This window comes from Salvelinus sp. IW2-2015, linkage group LG26 (genome assembly GCF_002910315.2).
Source record: "Salvelinus sp. IW2-2015 linkage group LG26, ASM291031v2, whole genome shotgun sequence".
NCBI classification, from domain to species: Eukaryota; Metazoa; Chordata; class Actinopteri; order Salmoniformes; family Salmonidae; genus Salvelinus; species Salvelinus sp. IW2-2015.
The window spans coordinates 39,054,776-39,072,393 of record NC_036866.1 but is presented as its reverse complement, the minus strand read 5'-3'; the positions used below and the strand labels follow the sequence as shown (position 1 = coordinate 39,072,393).

Below are 17,618 nucleotides of genomic sequence, written 5' to 3'. Positions count from 1 at the left end.
CTTTCAGAAGATTAAACAGCTTGGAAAATTCCAGAAAATGATGTCAAGGCTTTAGAAAAGCAGTCAACTTAGTGTATGTGAACTTCTGACCCACTGGAATTGTGATACAGTGAATTATAAATGAAATAATCTGTCTGTAAACAATTGTTGGAAAAATTACTTGTCATGCACAAAGTAGCTGTCCTAACCAACTCTACAATGAGATAGTTTGTTAACAAGAAATTTGTGGAGTGTTTGAAGAACGAGTTTTAATGACTCCAACCTAAGTGTATGTAAACTTCCGACTTCAACTGTACAAATCCATTGTGAGAGGCTACCTCCAGCAGGTCTGGGGTCAATTCCATTTAAATTCCAGTCAATTCAGGAAGTACACTGAAATGACACATTTCTTCAATGCTTTTCAATGAGAAAATGTGGAATTAGAATTTAGTTTACTTTCTGAATTTACTTGAAAAGGAATTGACCCCAACCCTGACCCCCAGACTATATACATGGGAGTTAGGTCTATGTAATGGAAATTAAATTATTGTATAATTATATTTTGATGTAAAAATGGCACGATTATTATTTTCTGAAGACATGAATTCTCTTTTCCAGAGGGAGATGGCTGAAAGAGCGGAGACGGAGCGCACAGAATCTGACACATTTTTGGATTTACCCAGGAGACAAAAAATAAATAAAGACAAACATCTAAAAAAGGACAAAACCCAGAGGTGAAACTCTGAGTTTTGTCCTTTTTTAGATGTTTGTCTTTTACATTTAATTATTTTATTTTTTTGTCTCCTGGGTAAATCCAAAAACGTGTCAGATTCTGTGTGCTCCGTCTCCGCTCTTTCAGCCATCTCCCTCTGGAAAAGAGAATTAATGTCTTCAGAAAATGATCATCGTGCCATTTTTACATCAAAATATAATGGCGCCTGGGATTGAATAATAAAAAATAAAAATCCAAAGGTAAGCACAAGAAGGAAATTTCCCTGGGAAAGCCCTTAGGGTGACAATGAGATATACTTTCCTGAGACGTATCAGTGGGAGAGGGACAATAAAATGGGACAGAGTATGGAGAGGGACAAAAAAACTCTCAAATGACTGCTGACGATGCCAACAGTGAGGATATGTTCATAACTCAGAAGAAATTTAGAGTAGTACCATCTTCAGATCACTCCGGCAGTGGAGGCAGTGGTGAAGCTATCGCCACAACAGTGCCCAGACATACCAAGTCACCTCTACAGCCAAAGAGGAGCCACTGTTCTGGAAGTCTACATATGAGGCAGCCACTCAAAGAGAGTACTTCTTTATCTGAGATTTCCACATTCCTCAGCTTTCACCAGTCTTGTGGAGCTGCCGAGTGCTCAGAGCAACCTACCGACCTGTCTGGCTAAAAGGATGAGAGCAAAGATTGGCCTACATTGCCCATCCTCACCTAGAAAGGTTAATGACAAGGAAACCAGCCTCCCACTTGGCCAGAAGTCAACAGACACAACATCCAGTAAGAAGAATGACCCATTCTGGTGGTGCAAGAGTCAGGTTGAGACTGTATGAATCCTTTAAGATGAAGGGCGAGGGGCAGTCTCCAAGACCACATTCTCCTTTGATGAAGCCAACAGTGGGAAGAAAACTAAAAAGTAATAAGTTAAGTTCTTCACACCCACACTTTCCTTTAGAGGGGACCCAAAGGTTCAACTAAAATGTAAAAAACAATCACATTTTATTAGTGATCGTAATCCACAAGAACACATTTGTTTGTTGATAGATGTTCTTGCTCATAGGTTTCCTCTCCAAAGGTTAAGTTCCATTAAAAACATTCAAATGTATTGAATTTTATGGAATAATTTGCATGTCACTCATCAAATAAAATTTATGAATTTGTCATTGAATGTCATTCCATTTATTACTTACAGAATCATTTGCTGGTTTTGGTAGTGATAATATGCAACACAACATTCCAAAACATCCATTAAATCCACTTTAGTACCAATAATCTAAAACCTTTATTTAATATTCACATCATTCTGCTGCCTGTCGAAAATTCTCATCTACTGTCACAGAACAGAAAAGTCAAAATAGGGAGACTATGGGAACCAGTACTGTAAGGGTAGACAGAGAAAACATCTCGACTTTTGGCTTACAAGTTATTTTATACACTGTGCAGGGTCAATATCTTAAGTCTTTGGTGTTTCATGCCTTTGTGCTGGTTCCACTGATGTTTCAGGATCGTTTTTAATCAATCTAGCATCTGTGGGGATCATGTTTGGAATTCCATCAATGATTGGGTATGCGATTCCAAGCTCCTCGTTGATGAGTTCATTGGTCTTTTCCTCGTACCTGAGTGAGTGAAGAGTACAACAATTAGCTAGCTTGTTGGCTGGCTGGCTATTTAGCTGATGCGTAGCTAACTCTGGCTGAAAAAAAGTGTGTTGTTTCTGTCTCAGCTAAGCCATGGCAAAACAATATTGTCGTTGGATGAAGTACATTAGTATTGAATTGGCTTTGTATAATAACTCACCTTAATTGCTTTTTGGATAGTGGACAGACCAGAAATTTGAGCAAGGAAGTGTCAAACGGTAGTGCGTCCTTCACATCTGTCAAATGCCTTGCCGATACAGGCAGCGGTCTTACGCCCCGTAAAAAAAGCACATATTTGACAGACGTTTGAAAACGTAGAGTTTCATTAGATAATCTTCTTAAAGCATTCTGAAACATGACTGAAGTAGCCCGTAGATGAGCCTTTTAGTGATGTTGTGAACAAAATGACCAACAGGTCAAGCGAAGTAGGAAGAACACAGGTAGTAGTATTACTGTAGTGCATCCACAAATGCAGTCCTCAGTAACCCCGGTATTTGATTAATCTGTTCCGTCCTCTAGAAATACAACTGCCCATTTGAGACTTTCAACAGCAAATTGTAAAAATATTAAAAAAAACATTTTCAGAGACAGTGTCAAATTGTCAACAATATGAATTATTATTCACTTCTGATACATGATAATATAGAACATTACGACGTTGACGTTTGACAAGTATTTTACTAACCACGAGATGGCAGCACGAACTCACGAAAGATTTTACTTATCACACTGCCCAACTATATTGTGTGATTAATATCCCACAATATCTCTTTATAGATGATATGGAAATGAGTCAAGTAGACACCATGTTTACTAACCACGAGATGGCAGCACGAACTCACAAAGGATTTTACTTATCACACTGCCCAACTATATTGTGTGATTAATATCCCACAATATCTCATTATACATGATATTGAAATGAGTCAAGAAGACACCATGTTTCATGCAAATAAATAAATACATCATCACAGGCTTTATTGTTCAAATGCAGCTGGTGACAGTTACACAGATGATATCCAAGATGGCGTAGCAGTCGGACTTGTGTTTTGTCTTGTCCCGTGTTAATAGTAGTTTTCCTCGCTTTTTCCGTATATATTTCGTATATATATTTTATTCACTCTTTCCATCCTGAATATACTTTCCTGCAACCCGCCTCACCCAATGTGGCACGGATCTGCTATTGTTATACTTCAGAACCGGAACCCCCATCAGAGGTAGCCAGCTAACTAGCTACTAGCTTGTAGGCAGTTAACCACTGCTAGCGGTCTTCACCGTTAACAAGGGCACCAGACAGCTTCAGCTGGGGCAATATCTGCCAGTCTGCACAGCGCAATATCAACCCAGAGCATATTGTACTGCTTTTTCTCTATCACATCAACGGATTCCTACTGCAAGCTCTGGACCAGTACACCGGATCATCGCAGCTAGCTAGCTGCAACCTGAGTGGCTACTGCTGGCTGACGCCTCTGTCCCGAAGCAAGCACCAGTTAGCCTTGAGCTAGCCTCGAGCTAGGCACATCTCGAAGAGATGAGGTCTACCAGCTAATTCTTGGGCTACAATACCTATTTTGCCAATTGGCCTGGACCCTTTTTGCCGACACGGAGCCCCGCCTATCCATCCCGACTGGTCTGCCGACGTAATTGTCCGAGGTGGTTTCAACAGGCTTTTCCGTTGCAACGTCGCCGTAGACACATCTGCTAGCCCCGGCCCGCTAGGTTTCTGAATCGCCGTGTCTCCAGCTCGCCTAGCGTAGTAGCGACCACCGAACGGCTTACTGACCCACCTATTGCTGCTCATTGGACCCTATGATCACTCGGCTACATATGCCTCTCCCTAATGTCAATATGCCTTGTCTACTGCTGTTTAGGTTAGTTATTATTGTTTTATTTCACTGTAGAGCCCCCAGCCCCGCCCTACATGCCTTAGATAGCTCTTTTGTCCCACCCCCCACACATGCAGAGACCTCACCTGGCTTAACTGGTGCCTCCAGAGACACTACCGCTCTCATCGTAACTCAATGCCTAGATTTACCTCCACTGTACTCACATCCTACCATACCCTTGTCTGTACATTATGCCCTGAATCTATTCCACCACGCCCAGAAATCTGCTCCTTTTATTCTCTGTTCCCAACACACTAGACAACCAGTTCTTATAGCCTTTAGCCGTACCCTCATCCTACTCCTCCTCTGTTCCTCTAGTGATGTAGAGGTTAGCCCAGGCCCTGTAGCCCCCAGCACCACACCTATTCCCAGGCACTCTCGCTTGTTGACTTCTGTAACCGTAAAAGCCTTGGTATCATGCATGCTAACATCAGAAACCTCCTCCCTAAGTTTGTTTTATTCACTGCTTTAGCACACTACGCCAACCCTGATGCCCAAGCCGTGTCTGAATCCTGGCTTAGGAAGGCCACCAAAAATTCTGAAATTTCCATCCCCAACTACAACATTTTCAGACAAGATAGAACTGCCAAAGGGGGCGGAGTTGCAATCTACTGCAGAGTTCTGTCATACTATCCAGGTCTGTGCCCAAACAATTCAAGCTTCTACTTTTAAAAATCCACCTTTCCAGAAATAAGTCTCTCACCATTGCCACTTGTTATAGACCCCCCTCAGCCCCAGCTGTGCCCTGGACACCATATGTGAATTGATTGCCCCGGATCTATCTTCAGAGTTTGTACTGTTAGGTGACCTAAACTGGGATATGCTTAACACCCCAGCCGTCCTACAATCTAAGCTAGACGCCCTCAATCTCATACAAATGATCAAGGAACCTACCAGGTACAACCCTAAATCTGTAACCATGGGCATCCTCATAGATATCATCCTGACCAACTTGCCCTCTAAATACACCTCTGCTGTCTTCAAACAGGATCTCAGCGATCACTGCCTCATTGCCTGCGTCCGTAATGGGTCCATGGTCAAACGACCACCCCTCATCACTGTCAAAAGCTCCATAAAACACTTCAGCGAGCAGGCCTTTCTAATCGACCTGGCCTGGGTATCCTGGAAGGATATTGACCTCATCCCGTCAGTAGAAGATGCCTGGTTGCTTTTTAAAAGCACCATCTTAAATAAGCATGCCCCATTCAAAAAATGTAGAACTAAGAACAGATATAGCCCTTGGTTCACCCCAGACTTGACTGCCCTTGACCAGCACAAAAACATCCTGTGGCGTACTGAATTAGCATTGAATAGCCCCCGCGATATGCAACTTTTCAGGGAAGTCAGGAACCAATATACACAGTCCGTTAAGAAAGCTAAGGCTAGTTTTTTCAAACAGAAATTTGCATCCTGTAGCACTAATTCCAAAAGGTTTTGGGACACTGTAAAGTCCATGGAGAATAAGAGCACATCCTCCCAGCTGCCCACTGCACTGAGGCTAGGAAACACTGTCACCACGATAAATCTATGAAAATCGATCATTTCAATAAGCATTTTTCTACGGTTGGCCATGCTTTCCACCTTGCTACCCCTACCCCGGCCAACAGCTCTGCACCCCCCGCAGAAACTTGCCCAAGTCCCCCCCGATTCTCATTCACCCAAATCCAGATAGCTGATGTTCTGAAAGAGCTGCAAAATCTGGATCCCTACAAATCAGCTGGGCTTGACAATCTGGACCCTCTCTTTCTAAAATTATCCGCCAAAATTGTTGCAACCCCTATTACTAGCCTGTTCAACCTCTCGTATCGTCTGAGATCCCCAAAGATTGGAAATCTGCCGCGGTCATCCCCTTCTTCAAAGGGGGAGACACTCTAGACCCAAACTGTTATAGACCTATATCCATCCTGACCTGCCATCCTGCCCTGCCTTAGCAAACAAATCACCGACCATTTAGAATCCCACCGTACCTTCTCCACTATGCAATCTGGTTTCCGAGCTGGTCATGCGTGCACCTCAGCCACGCTCAAAGTCCTAAACGATATCATAACCGCCATGGATAAAAGACAGTACTGTGCAGCCATCTTCATCGACCTGGCCAAGGCTTTCGACTCTGTCAACCACCACATTGTTATCGGCAGACTCAACAGCCTTGGTTTCTCAAATGACTGCCTCGCCTGGTTAACCAACTACTTCTCAGATAGAGTTCAGTGTGTCAAATCGGAGGGCCTGTTGTCCGGACCTCTGGCAGTCTCAATGGGAGTGCCACAGGGTTCAATTCTCTGGCCGACTCTTTTCTATGTATATATCAATGATGTCACTCTTGCCGCTGGTGATTCTCTGATCCACCTCTACGCAGACGACAAACCTCCAAACGAGCTTCAATGCCATACAACACTCCTTCCGTGGCCTCCAACTGCTTTTAAATGTTAGTAAAACTAAATGCATGCTCTTCAACCGATTGCTGCCCGCACCCGCCCGCCCGACTAGCATCACTACTCTGGACGGTTCTGACTTAGAATATGTGGACAACTACAAATACCTAGTTGTCTGGTTAGACTGTAAACTCTCCTTCCAGACTCACATTAAGCATCTCCAATCCAAAATGAAATCTAGAATCGGCTTCCTATTTCACAACAAAGCCTTCTTCACTCATGCTGCCAAACAAACCTTCGTAAAACTGACTATCCTACCGATCCTTGACTTCGGCAATGTCATTTACAAAATAGCCTCCAACACTTTACTCAGCAAATTGGATGTAGTCTATCACAGTGCCATCCGTTTTGTCACCAAAGCCCCATATAATACCCACCACTGCGACCTGTAGGCTCTCGTCGGGTGGCCCTCGCTACATATTTGTCGCCAAACCCACTGGCTCCAGGTCATCTATAAGTCTTTGCTAGGTAAAGCCCTGCCTTATCTCAGCTCACTGGTCACCATAGCAACACCCACCAGTAGCACGCGCTCCAGCAGGTATATTTCACTGGTCATCCCCAAAGCCAACACCTACTTTGGCCGCCTTTCTTTCCAGTTATCTGCTGCCAATGACTGGAACGAATTGCAAAAATCACTGAAGCTGGAGACTTATTACCTGTGTACCCTCTCTAACTTTAAGCATCAGCTGTACACAGCCCATCTGTAAATAGCACACCCAACTACCTCATCCCCATATTGTTATAAAAAAATGTTTTTGCTCTTTTGCACCCCAGTATCTCTACTTGCACATCATCATCTGCACATCTATCACTCCAGTGTTAATGCTAAATTGTAATTATTTCACCTCCATGGCCTATTTATTGCCTTACATCCCTAATCTTACTACATTTGCACACAGTGTACATAGATTTTTCTATTGTGTTATTCCCTGTACATTTGTTTATCCCATGTGTAACTCTGTGTTGTTGTTTCTGTCGCACTGCTTTGCTTTATCTTGGCCCGGTCGCAGTTGTAGATGAGAACTTGTTCTCAACTGGCCTACCTGGTTAAATAAAGGTGAAATAAAAAAAAACGAAATAAACAGAGAGAAAGTAAAGGCCAGATAGATATTCCATTGAGATCGTTTCTCAATCTCATTAGGAAATTAACAAAGCCCAGGAGAAGGAAGTGATGTCTTTTCATAGAGTTGATTATATTGCTCTGAGAGTTTTTAGTGGAAGCATCCACTAAGCAAAACAGGGCCATACTAAAACTGCTCCCATACAGTATTACCTGTGTACCTACATTGTCCAACAGACTAATGACAATTATCGCCTACACTCACAGGACTATATCTCTTTGACGGTACCCTAGGCCTCTACAGAGCTAGGTAAAAATAGCATTCCAGTACTCTGCCCCCTCTACTTGGAACTAACTACACAATGACTTAAAACTATAGGAGCTCGTCTCAATTATTTGAAATCTAGGGTAAAAACTATGGTGGAAAATCATTTAGGGTTCTGTCAACGTTTTGACCCCTAGTTGAAACACTCAATGTGCCTTATCAATGTGTAAACATTTTTTTAAACTGTAGTGCTTTGTGTTTTATGTTGTACATTTTTAAAACTTTGACTGATGCTTTTTTGGCCAGATCTCTCTTACAAAATAGATTTGTAATCTCAATGAGACTAACCTGGTAAAATAAAGGTAAAATAAAATACATAAAAAATGCTAACATAAAAATAATGCCTCCAGGCTCTAAACTTCAACAGTGTAATTAGATTGAAACCTTTGAGTGTCCAGGTCACTTTTACCACCACTACACTATGTACTGGGCACTGACGTCAATTCAATGTCTATTCCACGTTGGTTCAATGTAATTTCACTGAAATGATGTGAAAACAACATTGATTTAACATGTGTGTGCCCAGTGGGTAAAATCAAAGTGTATTGGTCGTGTACACAGATTTGCAGATGTTATCGCAGGTGCAGCGACATGCTTGTTTTTCTAGCTCCAACAGTGCAGTAATAATACCTAGCAATTTTAATTTTACAAAACAACATGCACATACTTCAAAAAGTTAAAATAAAGAAATTAAGAAATAGAACGAGCAATTTCAGCATGCAGAATATATATATATATATATATATATATATATATCTACCTACAGAACCAGTCAAAAGTTTGGACACACCTACTCATTCAAGGGTTTTTCTTTATTTTTACCATTTTCTACATTGTATAATAATAGTGAAGACATCAAACTATGAAATAACAAACATAGAATCATGTAGTAACCTTTTTTTTTTTTTAACAAATCAAAGTGTATTTTAGATTCTTCAAAGTAGCCACCCTTTGCCTTGATTACAGCTTTGCACACTCTTGGCATTCTCTCAACCAGCTTCATGAGGAATGCTTTTCCAACAGTCTTGAAGGAGTTCCCACATATGCTGAGTACTTGTTGGCTGCTTTTCCTTCACTCTGTGGTCCAACTCATCCCAAACCATCTCAATTGGGTTGAGGTCGGGTGATTGTGGAGGCCAGGTCATCTGATGCAGCACTCCATCACTCWCCTTCTTGGTCAAATAGCCCTTACACAGCCTGGAGGTGTGTTGGGTCATTGTCCTGTTGAAAAACAAATGATAGTCCCACTAAGCACACACCAGATGGGATGGCGTATCGCTGCAGAATGCTGTGGTAGCCATGCTGGTTAAGTGTGCCTTGAATTCTAAATAAATCACTGACAGTGTCACTGGCAAAGCACCCCCACACCACCACACCTCCATGCTTCACGGTGGGAACCACACCTGCAGAGATCATCCATTCACCTACTCTGCGTCTCAAAAAGACACGGCGGTTGTAACAAAAAATCTCACATTTGGACTCATCAGACCAAAGGATAGATTTCCACTGGTCTAATGTCCATTGCTCGTGTTTCTTGGCCCAAGCAAGTCGCTGCTTCTTATTGGTGTCCTTTAGTAGTGGTTTCTTTGCAGCAATTCAACCATGAAGGCCTGATTCCCGCAGTCTCCTCTGAACAGTTGATGTTGAGATGTGTCTGTTACTTGAACTCTGTGAAGCATTTATTTGGGCTGCAATCTAAGGTGCAGTTAACTCTAATGAACTTATCCTCTGTAGCAGAGGTAACTCTGGGTCTTCCTTTCCGGTGGCGGTCCTCATGAAAGACAGTTTCATCATAGGGGTTTTTGCGACTCCACTTTCAAAGTTCTTGACATATTCCGGATTGACTGACATTCATGTCTTAAAGTGATGATGGACTGTCGTTTCTCTTTGCTTATTTGAGCTGTTCTTGCCATAATATGGACTTGTTTTTTTTAACCAAATAGGCTATCTTCTGTATACCAACCCTACCTTGTCACAACACAACTGATTGGCTCAAACGCATTAAGGAGGAAAGAAATTCCACAAATTAACTTTTAAGAAGGCACATTAATTGAAACACATTCCAGGTGACTACCTCATGAAGCTGCTTGAGAGAATACCAAGCGTGTGCAAAGCTATCATCAAGGCAAAGGGTGGCTACTTTGAAGAATCTCAAATATAAAATATATTTTAATTAGTTTCACACATTTTTGGTTACTACATGATTCCATATGTGTTATTTCATAGGTTTGATGTCTCCACTATTATTCTACAATGTAGAAAATAGTAAAACAAAGAAAAACCCTTGAATGAGTAGGTGTGTCCAAACTTTTGACTGGTACTGTATATAATGGTGCGTATGGACAGTATATGTAAACATTCTTAAAGTGACCAGTGTTCAATTACTTCATGTACATAGGATAATGCATTCTGCAAGGTACAGGGTAGAGTACCGGCTGGTAGCCGGCTAGTAACAGTGACTAAGTTTTAGGGCAGAGTATTGGGCAAAGTTAGAAACTTTGTATCAGTCAACTGTTTATCAGTCAAGGCAAAGGGTGGCTACTTTGATGCCCCTTTACTGTATCCTCCTAGATGGTGGCGGGGTGCATAGCCCGTATCTCGGGTGGCTGAGGCCCTTGATGATCTACTTGGCATTCCTGTGACACCGGGCAGTGTGCCCCCGATGATGAGTTGAGCAGACCGCACCATCCTCTGGAGAGCCATGCGTTTGTGGACGGTACAATTGCCGTACCAGGCGGTGATACAGCCAGACAGGATCCTCTCAATGGTGCATCTGTAGACGTTTGTGAGGGTCTTAGGGGCCAAGCCAATTTTCTTTAGTCTCCTGAGATTGAAGACACGTTGTTGCACGTTCGTCAACACTGTGTGAAGGGACCATTTCAGGTCATCAGTGATGTGAACGCAGAGGAACTTGAAGCTTGAGAAACAAGAGGACAAGCGTCTGCTTCAGGCAGGAACACATAACTTGATGAGGCTGAGGCTCCTCTATGATTAGACTCTGTAAAGACAAATCTGCTACCCAGTGGAGTCTGATGTCCTACTTCTGGTGAATACGTGCATACCATAGCCTAGAGTTCATTGTGTGCAGATACTGGAGAAAATTATCCATCTCTCAGCTAGCAGGCTATCAAAATGATTCAATATCTCTCACAAAATAGATAGATCAAGGGTCTTTAAAGTAAGTCTCTTTTAAAGTATGTTCACATGTCCACAAAAAAACCCAGATAGTGCCATTAAGGTTTCACATTGGTTAGAGCAGTGGTTCCCAAACTTTTTATAGTCCCGTACCCCTTCAAACATTCAACCTCCACCTGCGTACCCCCTCTAGCACCAGGGTCAGCGCACTCTCAAATGTTTTTTGCAATCATTGTAAGCCTGCCACACACACACTATACAATACATTTATTAAACATTAGAATGAGTGTGAGCTTTTGTCACAACCTGGCTTGTGAGAAGTGACAAAGAGCTCTTATAGGACCAGGGCACAAATAATAATAATCAATAACTTTGCTCTTTATTTAACCAACTTACATATAGAACCTTATTCGTTCATCAAAAATTGTGAATAACTCACCACAGGTTAATGAGAAGGGTGTGCTTGAAAGGATGCACATAGCTCTGCATTGTTGGGTTGTATTGGAGAGAGTCTCAGTCTTAAATCATTTCCCACACAGTCTGTACCTGTATTTAGCTTTCATGCTAGTGAGGGCCGAGAATCCACTCTCACATAGCTACAGTACGTGGTTGCAAAGGGCATCAGTGTCTTAACAGCGTGATTTGCCAAAGCAGGATACTCTGAGCACAGCCCAATCCAGAAATCTGGCAGTGGCTTCTGATTAAATTAAATTTTCACAGAACCACTTGTTGCAATTTCGATGAGGCTCACTTGTTCAGATATTGGTAAGTGGACTGGAGGCATGGCATGAAAGGGATAACGAATCCAGTTGTTTGTGTCATCCGTTTCAGGAAAGTACCTGCGTAATTGCGCACCCAACTCACGCAGGTGCTTCTTTATATCACATTTAACATTGTCTGTAAACTTGAGTTAATTTGCACACAAAAAATCATACAATGATGGAAAGACTTGTCTGTTGTTCTTGTTAATGCAGAAGAGCTCCAACTTCTTAATCATAGCCTCAATTTTGTCCCGCACATTGAATATAGTTGTGGAGAGTCCCTGTAATCCTAGATTCAGATCATTCAGGCGAGAAAAAACATCACCCAGATAGGCCAGTCGTGTGAGAAACTCGTCATCATGCAAGCGGTCAGACTAGTGAAAATTATGGTGAGTAAAGAACATTTTAAGCAGCGCACTTCTTTCTATATGTTGCAAAAGCGTTACATGGTCGCTGCCCATATCATTGCATAGTGCAGAAAATACACGAGAGTTCAGGAGTCTTGCTTTAACAAAGTTAACCATCGACGACACAAGTTGTTCTGCTTCCACGAGCACATCCAACGTTAGCATCAGTAATTCTACATGTTGTTAGCCCAGCTAGCATGGACACAGTTGTGAATTTGATGCGATGCAGCCAAAGAGCTACTGGCCCCTTACCCGGGAAAGCACCGAACAGCAGACAGGGACGTTGGACCTTTGAAGAGGCGCAAATATGATGAGAACTACATTTATTTGGGTTTGACTTATATTGGAAGTAGTGCCTTTCATGAGCCACAGTGTGTTATATGTGCAAAAGTACTATCTCAAAACTCGATGAAACCTTCACTCTTGCGCAGACATAAAGAAACAAAACAATTAGAAAAATAAGCCACGTGAATTTGACATTTGAGTAGTAAGACATGTTTAAAAGCAACATATACCATTAATAAGAAGGGGCTAGAAGCATCTTATATGGTGAGCAACCGAGTGGCTAGGACAGGCAAGCCCCATACTATTGTGGAGGACTTAATTCTTCCTGCTGCCACAGATATGGCTGGGACAATGTTGGGGGAAAAGGCCAACCAAACTATACAGACAATGCCTTCATCAAATAACACTGTTTAACGATGCATCAGTGACATTGCAGGAGATGTTTTTAAACAATTACTGCTTCGCATACAAGCCAGTGAATTCTATGCGTTACAGCTAGATGAGTCAACAGACTTGGCGGGCCTGGCACAGCTACTAGTATATGTCCGTTACGTTTATGGGGGGTCAATTAAGGAAGACATTCTCTTTTGCAAACCACTGGAACCCAGGACAACAGGAGAGGATATTACTGGACAGCTTTGTGACATCAAATGGACTTTGGTGGCAAGATGTGTTGGTATCTATACTAATAGCTCAAAAGCCATGACAGAGAGACATAGTGGAGTGGTAACGTGCGTGCAAGCAGTTGCTCCCAACGCAACTTGGGTACACTGCAGCATCCACCGAGAAGCTCTTGCGGCCAATGGAATGCCTGCCAGCTTGAAAGACGTTTTGGACACCACAGTGAAAATAGCAGTACTACCATTAGAGCTGGTATGTGTCTCTATGTTTCAAAGTCAAGTAACTATCCTGCACCATTCCCAGAAAGTTGTGGAAAGGTTGTATGCAAAATAACTATACGACAACCACACTCACCAAGTTCTAAGAAACATATGGTTCTCAGAACATTATGTGCTAGTTGGGATGTTACTGTACAGCCACTGCATTCCAATTTAGCTGCTTATCAGTGCCCAAATCTGCCATTTTCAACCCGTATACAGGTACGAGTGTAAAGGGCTCCGGAAGTTATTAAAAAACGAAAAAATACTTTTAGGGAACCAGAATAAAATTTTGTCAGAACCTCACTGCAACCTAAACATGTACGTTCCCAGAACAGGCAACATTTTCACTTCTGTTCTCAGTACTTGAAAAAAAAAAGTTACGTTTTAACGGTCAGGAAACTTATGGCTTTGTTCCCACAACCAATGTGAAACCAAAAACAAGGAACCAAATGTGCTTGCTGGGTGGTGTGGTTGAATTAACAGCAAATGAAAACTAGGAGGCTTCCACAGAAAGTGTCTGGTTGAGAACAACAACATCCCTTCTCCACTTGAAAAATTCAGGACATGAAGGCTCAAACATCAGTGCATTGGAGTCAATTTAATTAGAGTAGCTCAAAAGTGGATATTTCAGTGAGAACACAATAGAATGAAAAAAAATCTATCATACAGAGGCTAGTATTACTGGACCTTTTAATCATGCTCCATTTCCCAGCTGCTGCTATAAACAAGTCATTTATTTCTCTCAGCTTATACAGTGCATTAGGAAAGTGTTCAGACCCCTTGACTTTTTCCACATTTTGTTACGTTACAGCCTTATTCTAAAATGGATTTTAAAAATCCTGATCAATCTACACACAGTACCCCATAATGACAAAGCAAAAACAAGTTTTTAGAAAATTGTGCAAATTTATACAAATAAAAAACAGAAATACCTTATTTACATAAGCATTCAGATCCTTTGCTACGAGACTCAAAATTGAGCTCAGGTGCATCCTGTTACCATTGATCATCCTTGAGATGTTTCTATAACTTGATTGGAGTCCACCTGTGGTAAATTCAATTGATTGGACATGATTTGGAAAGGCACACAGCTTTCATTTGACAGTGCACATCAGAGCAAAGAACCAAGCAATGAGGTCATTGGAATTGTCTGTAGAGCTCCGAGACAGGATTGTGTCAAGGCTAAGATCTGAGGAAGGGTACCAACACATTTCTGCAGCATTGAAGGCCCCCAATAACACAGTGGCCTCCATCATTCTTAAATGGAACAAGTTTGGAACCACCAAGACTCTTCCCAAACAAACTGAGCAATCGGCGGAGAAGGGCCTTGTGATGACCAAGAATCCGATGGTCTCTCTGACCATCCAGAAGAACAACCATCTCTGCAGCACTCCACCAATCAGGCCTTTATGGTAGTGGCCAGAAGCAAGGCACTTCTCAGTAAAAGGCACATGACAGCCTGCTTGGAGTTTGCCAAAAAGCACCTAAAGGACTCTGACCATGAGAAACAAGATTCTCTGGTCTGATGAAACCAAGATTGAACTCTTTGGCCTGAATGCCAAGTGTCACGTCTGGAGGAAACCTGGCACCATCCCTACGGTGAAGCATGGTGGAGCCCGCATCATGATGTGGGGATGTTATTCAGCGGCAGGGACTGGGAGACTTGTTAGGATCGAGGGAAAGATGAACGGAGCAAAGTACAAAACCTGCTCCAAAGCGCTCAGGACCTCAGACTTGGGCAAAGGTTCCCCTTGTAGCATCATTTATTTTAACTTTATTTAACAAGGAAAGTCAGTTAAGAACAAATTCTTATTTACAATGACGGGCCTACCGGGGAACAGTGGGTTAACTGCCTTGTTCAGGGGCAGAACAACAGATGTTTATATATTTTATTTTTTACCTTGTCCGCTCAGGGATTTGATCCAGCAACCTTTCGGTTACTGGCCCAACGCTCTAACCACTAGGCTACTTGCCGCCTGTCATACCCTACACTCAAGGCTTTAAATCGCTGCCAAAGGTGCTTCAACAAAGTAATGAGTAAAGGGTCTGCATACTTATGTAAATATGACATTTCATTTTTTCCCCCATAAATTTGCCAAAATGGAGAAAAAGGTTTTTGCTTTATCATGATGGGTTATTGTGTGTAGATTGAGGGGGGGGGGGGGAAATTGAATCCATTTTATAAGGCTGTAACGTAACAAAATTAGCAAAAAGTCAAGGGGTCTGAATACTTTCTGAATGCACTGTATAGGGGAAATAATTGCATTACTTGCAAAAAAAGCCTCACTATTTCTATGTGTTGTGAAAAATATATGTGGTATCAAATAAACTATTTGACTTAACCTACAGTATGATTTTATATTAAGGTGTCTTCACAACAAACAAAAAAACTGATGGACAATCTTGATTGACTTTAAATAAAGTATGAGGAATGATTCAGGAGATGGAAAACCACACACACAAAATATTATTTGTCATCAGCGTTTTTATAAATATCCAGTATACACTTATAAAATAGCTTGTATATTCTCCCAACATATTGGCAACAGTTCTTTGAAACCACCGACTTGATTTCATAATAACATTCAATCTACAAACCTGAGAAACAAACCAAACAAGAATAACAAAGGTTTTTCAAAAACATGCTACACAGTAGCATAAATTACAATGTATATTAGAGCCAACGCAAGCCTGAATTCAGTGACAAAAGACAATCTCCTCAAAATACATTGAAACATTTAAGTCTCACTGTAGACCCAAGTCTGCCAGTTCAATCCCATATATTAACAAAGGACATTGTTTACATTTATCAAATGATGTCTTTGAGTCTAAGCGACATCAAGGTACTAAAAGTGTCAGCATACTTATAATTCAATTATTGCCTCAATAAATCGATTTTTAAAGAAGCAAAGCTTCGATGTCTGTCAGTCACAAGTCCAGTGTTTACCATGGGCAGCTCTTTCCCCTGCAGGACTCAGGATCCCCTCATTGGAGAGTGTAGGTTGACAGTAGGTTGGTGATTGTCCATTTCTGACCAGAGCACTTCTGTATGGCCAGCTGGTAGCCAAACTCCATTTCGCCGTTCTCTACCAGCTCCAGGCAACGTTTGGAATTCATGTTTTCTATGGAGCCTCCCTTTAGGACACAGAGCAAATACCAAATGTTGAGTCATGCAGTCATTTCACTTTGCTCATATACATTGTGTCCAGTCATTTCACTGTGCTGAAATGCATTGTGTCCAGTCATTTCCCTGTGATGAAATACATGTTGTCCATCAGGAGCTCCAACTTGTAATGGCAGGCCAATGAGGCCATTTCAAATCAACATAATATTAATGTGTACATCTGTAATCACAGAGAGAAAATTCATGCAGATGGATCTTTTACATTTTAGTAGTGAGTGCATAGATTTTCATACTTCTTCGTATTGGCCCTCCGTGGGAATCGAACTCACAACCCTGGCGTTTGCATGTGCCAAACTCCTCAGTTCCTGCAGGTGACAAATGCATACCCATAAAATGATGCTTCCACCACATTACTTGAAATCGAAATTTGAACGGAGCAAAATGTGACAATTGTGAAAGGGGTGTGTAGACTTTCTCTACCAACTGAGCCATAAGGGAGGCCATTTGATAATGTCACCTGGGGAATAACGAGAATTTATATAACTGAGGCTAACTTACAATCACTAAGGATAACGATCTAAAAGCTTTCAACCCCAGGTTAATGTCTCTGTTAGGTCCTGCTTTTCCTCTCCCTCTCTTGCACCCCAGTATCTCTACTTGCACATCATCATCTGCACACCTATCACTCCAGTGTTAATGCTAAATTGCAATGATATCGACTCTATGGCCTATTTATTGCCTTACCTGCCTAATCTTCTACATTTGCACGCACTGTACATATATTTTTCCATTGTGTTATTGACTGTACATTTGTTTATGTGCAACTCTGTTGTTTTTCTCGCAAGGCTTTGCTTGACCTGGTTAAATAAAGGTGAAATAAATAAATAAATATATATATACACATTACTGTAACAAAGTTAGACTTCTGCAGGTGCCAGTGGAGGATTTGTCCAATGTAAAAAAAAAAATAAAAAAAAAA

The 17,618-nt window shown here is 41.7% G+C and overlaps 1 protein-coding gene across 2 annotated transcripts in view; it reads right to left on the bottom strand.

The window, feature by feature from the left end:
* Nucleotides 1–15,687: 15,687 nt before the first annotated feature.
* Nucleotides 15,688–17,618, bottom strand: part of galnt18a (UDP-N-acetyl-alpha-D-galactosamine:polypeptide N-acetylgalactosaminyltransferase 18a) — an 84,726-nt gene continuing 82,795 nt past the window's right edge. Inside the window, exons 11-12 of one of the 2 annotated variants that reach the window (XM_023972100.2) lie at nt 16,933–17,004; nt 15,688–16,650 (exon numbers count right to left, since the gene is read on the bottom strand). In XM_023972100.2, the coding sequence (XP_023827868.1) occupies nt 16,501–16,650; nt 16,933–17,004 (222 nt within the window). In that variant the 3' untranslated portion in view covers nt 15,688–16,500. The remainder of the gene's footprint in view (nt 16,651–16,932; nt 17,005–17,618) is intronic. The other variant, XM_023972101.2, reaches the window with a different exon arrangement.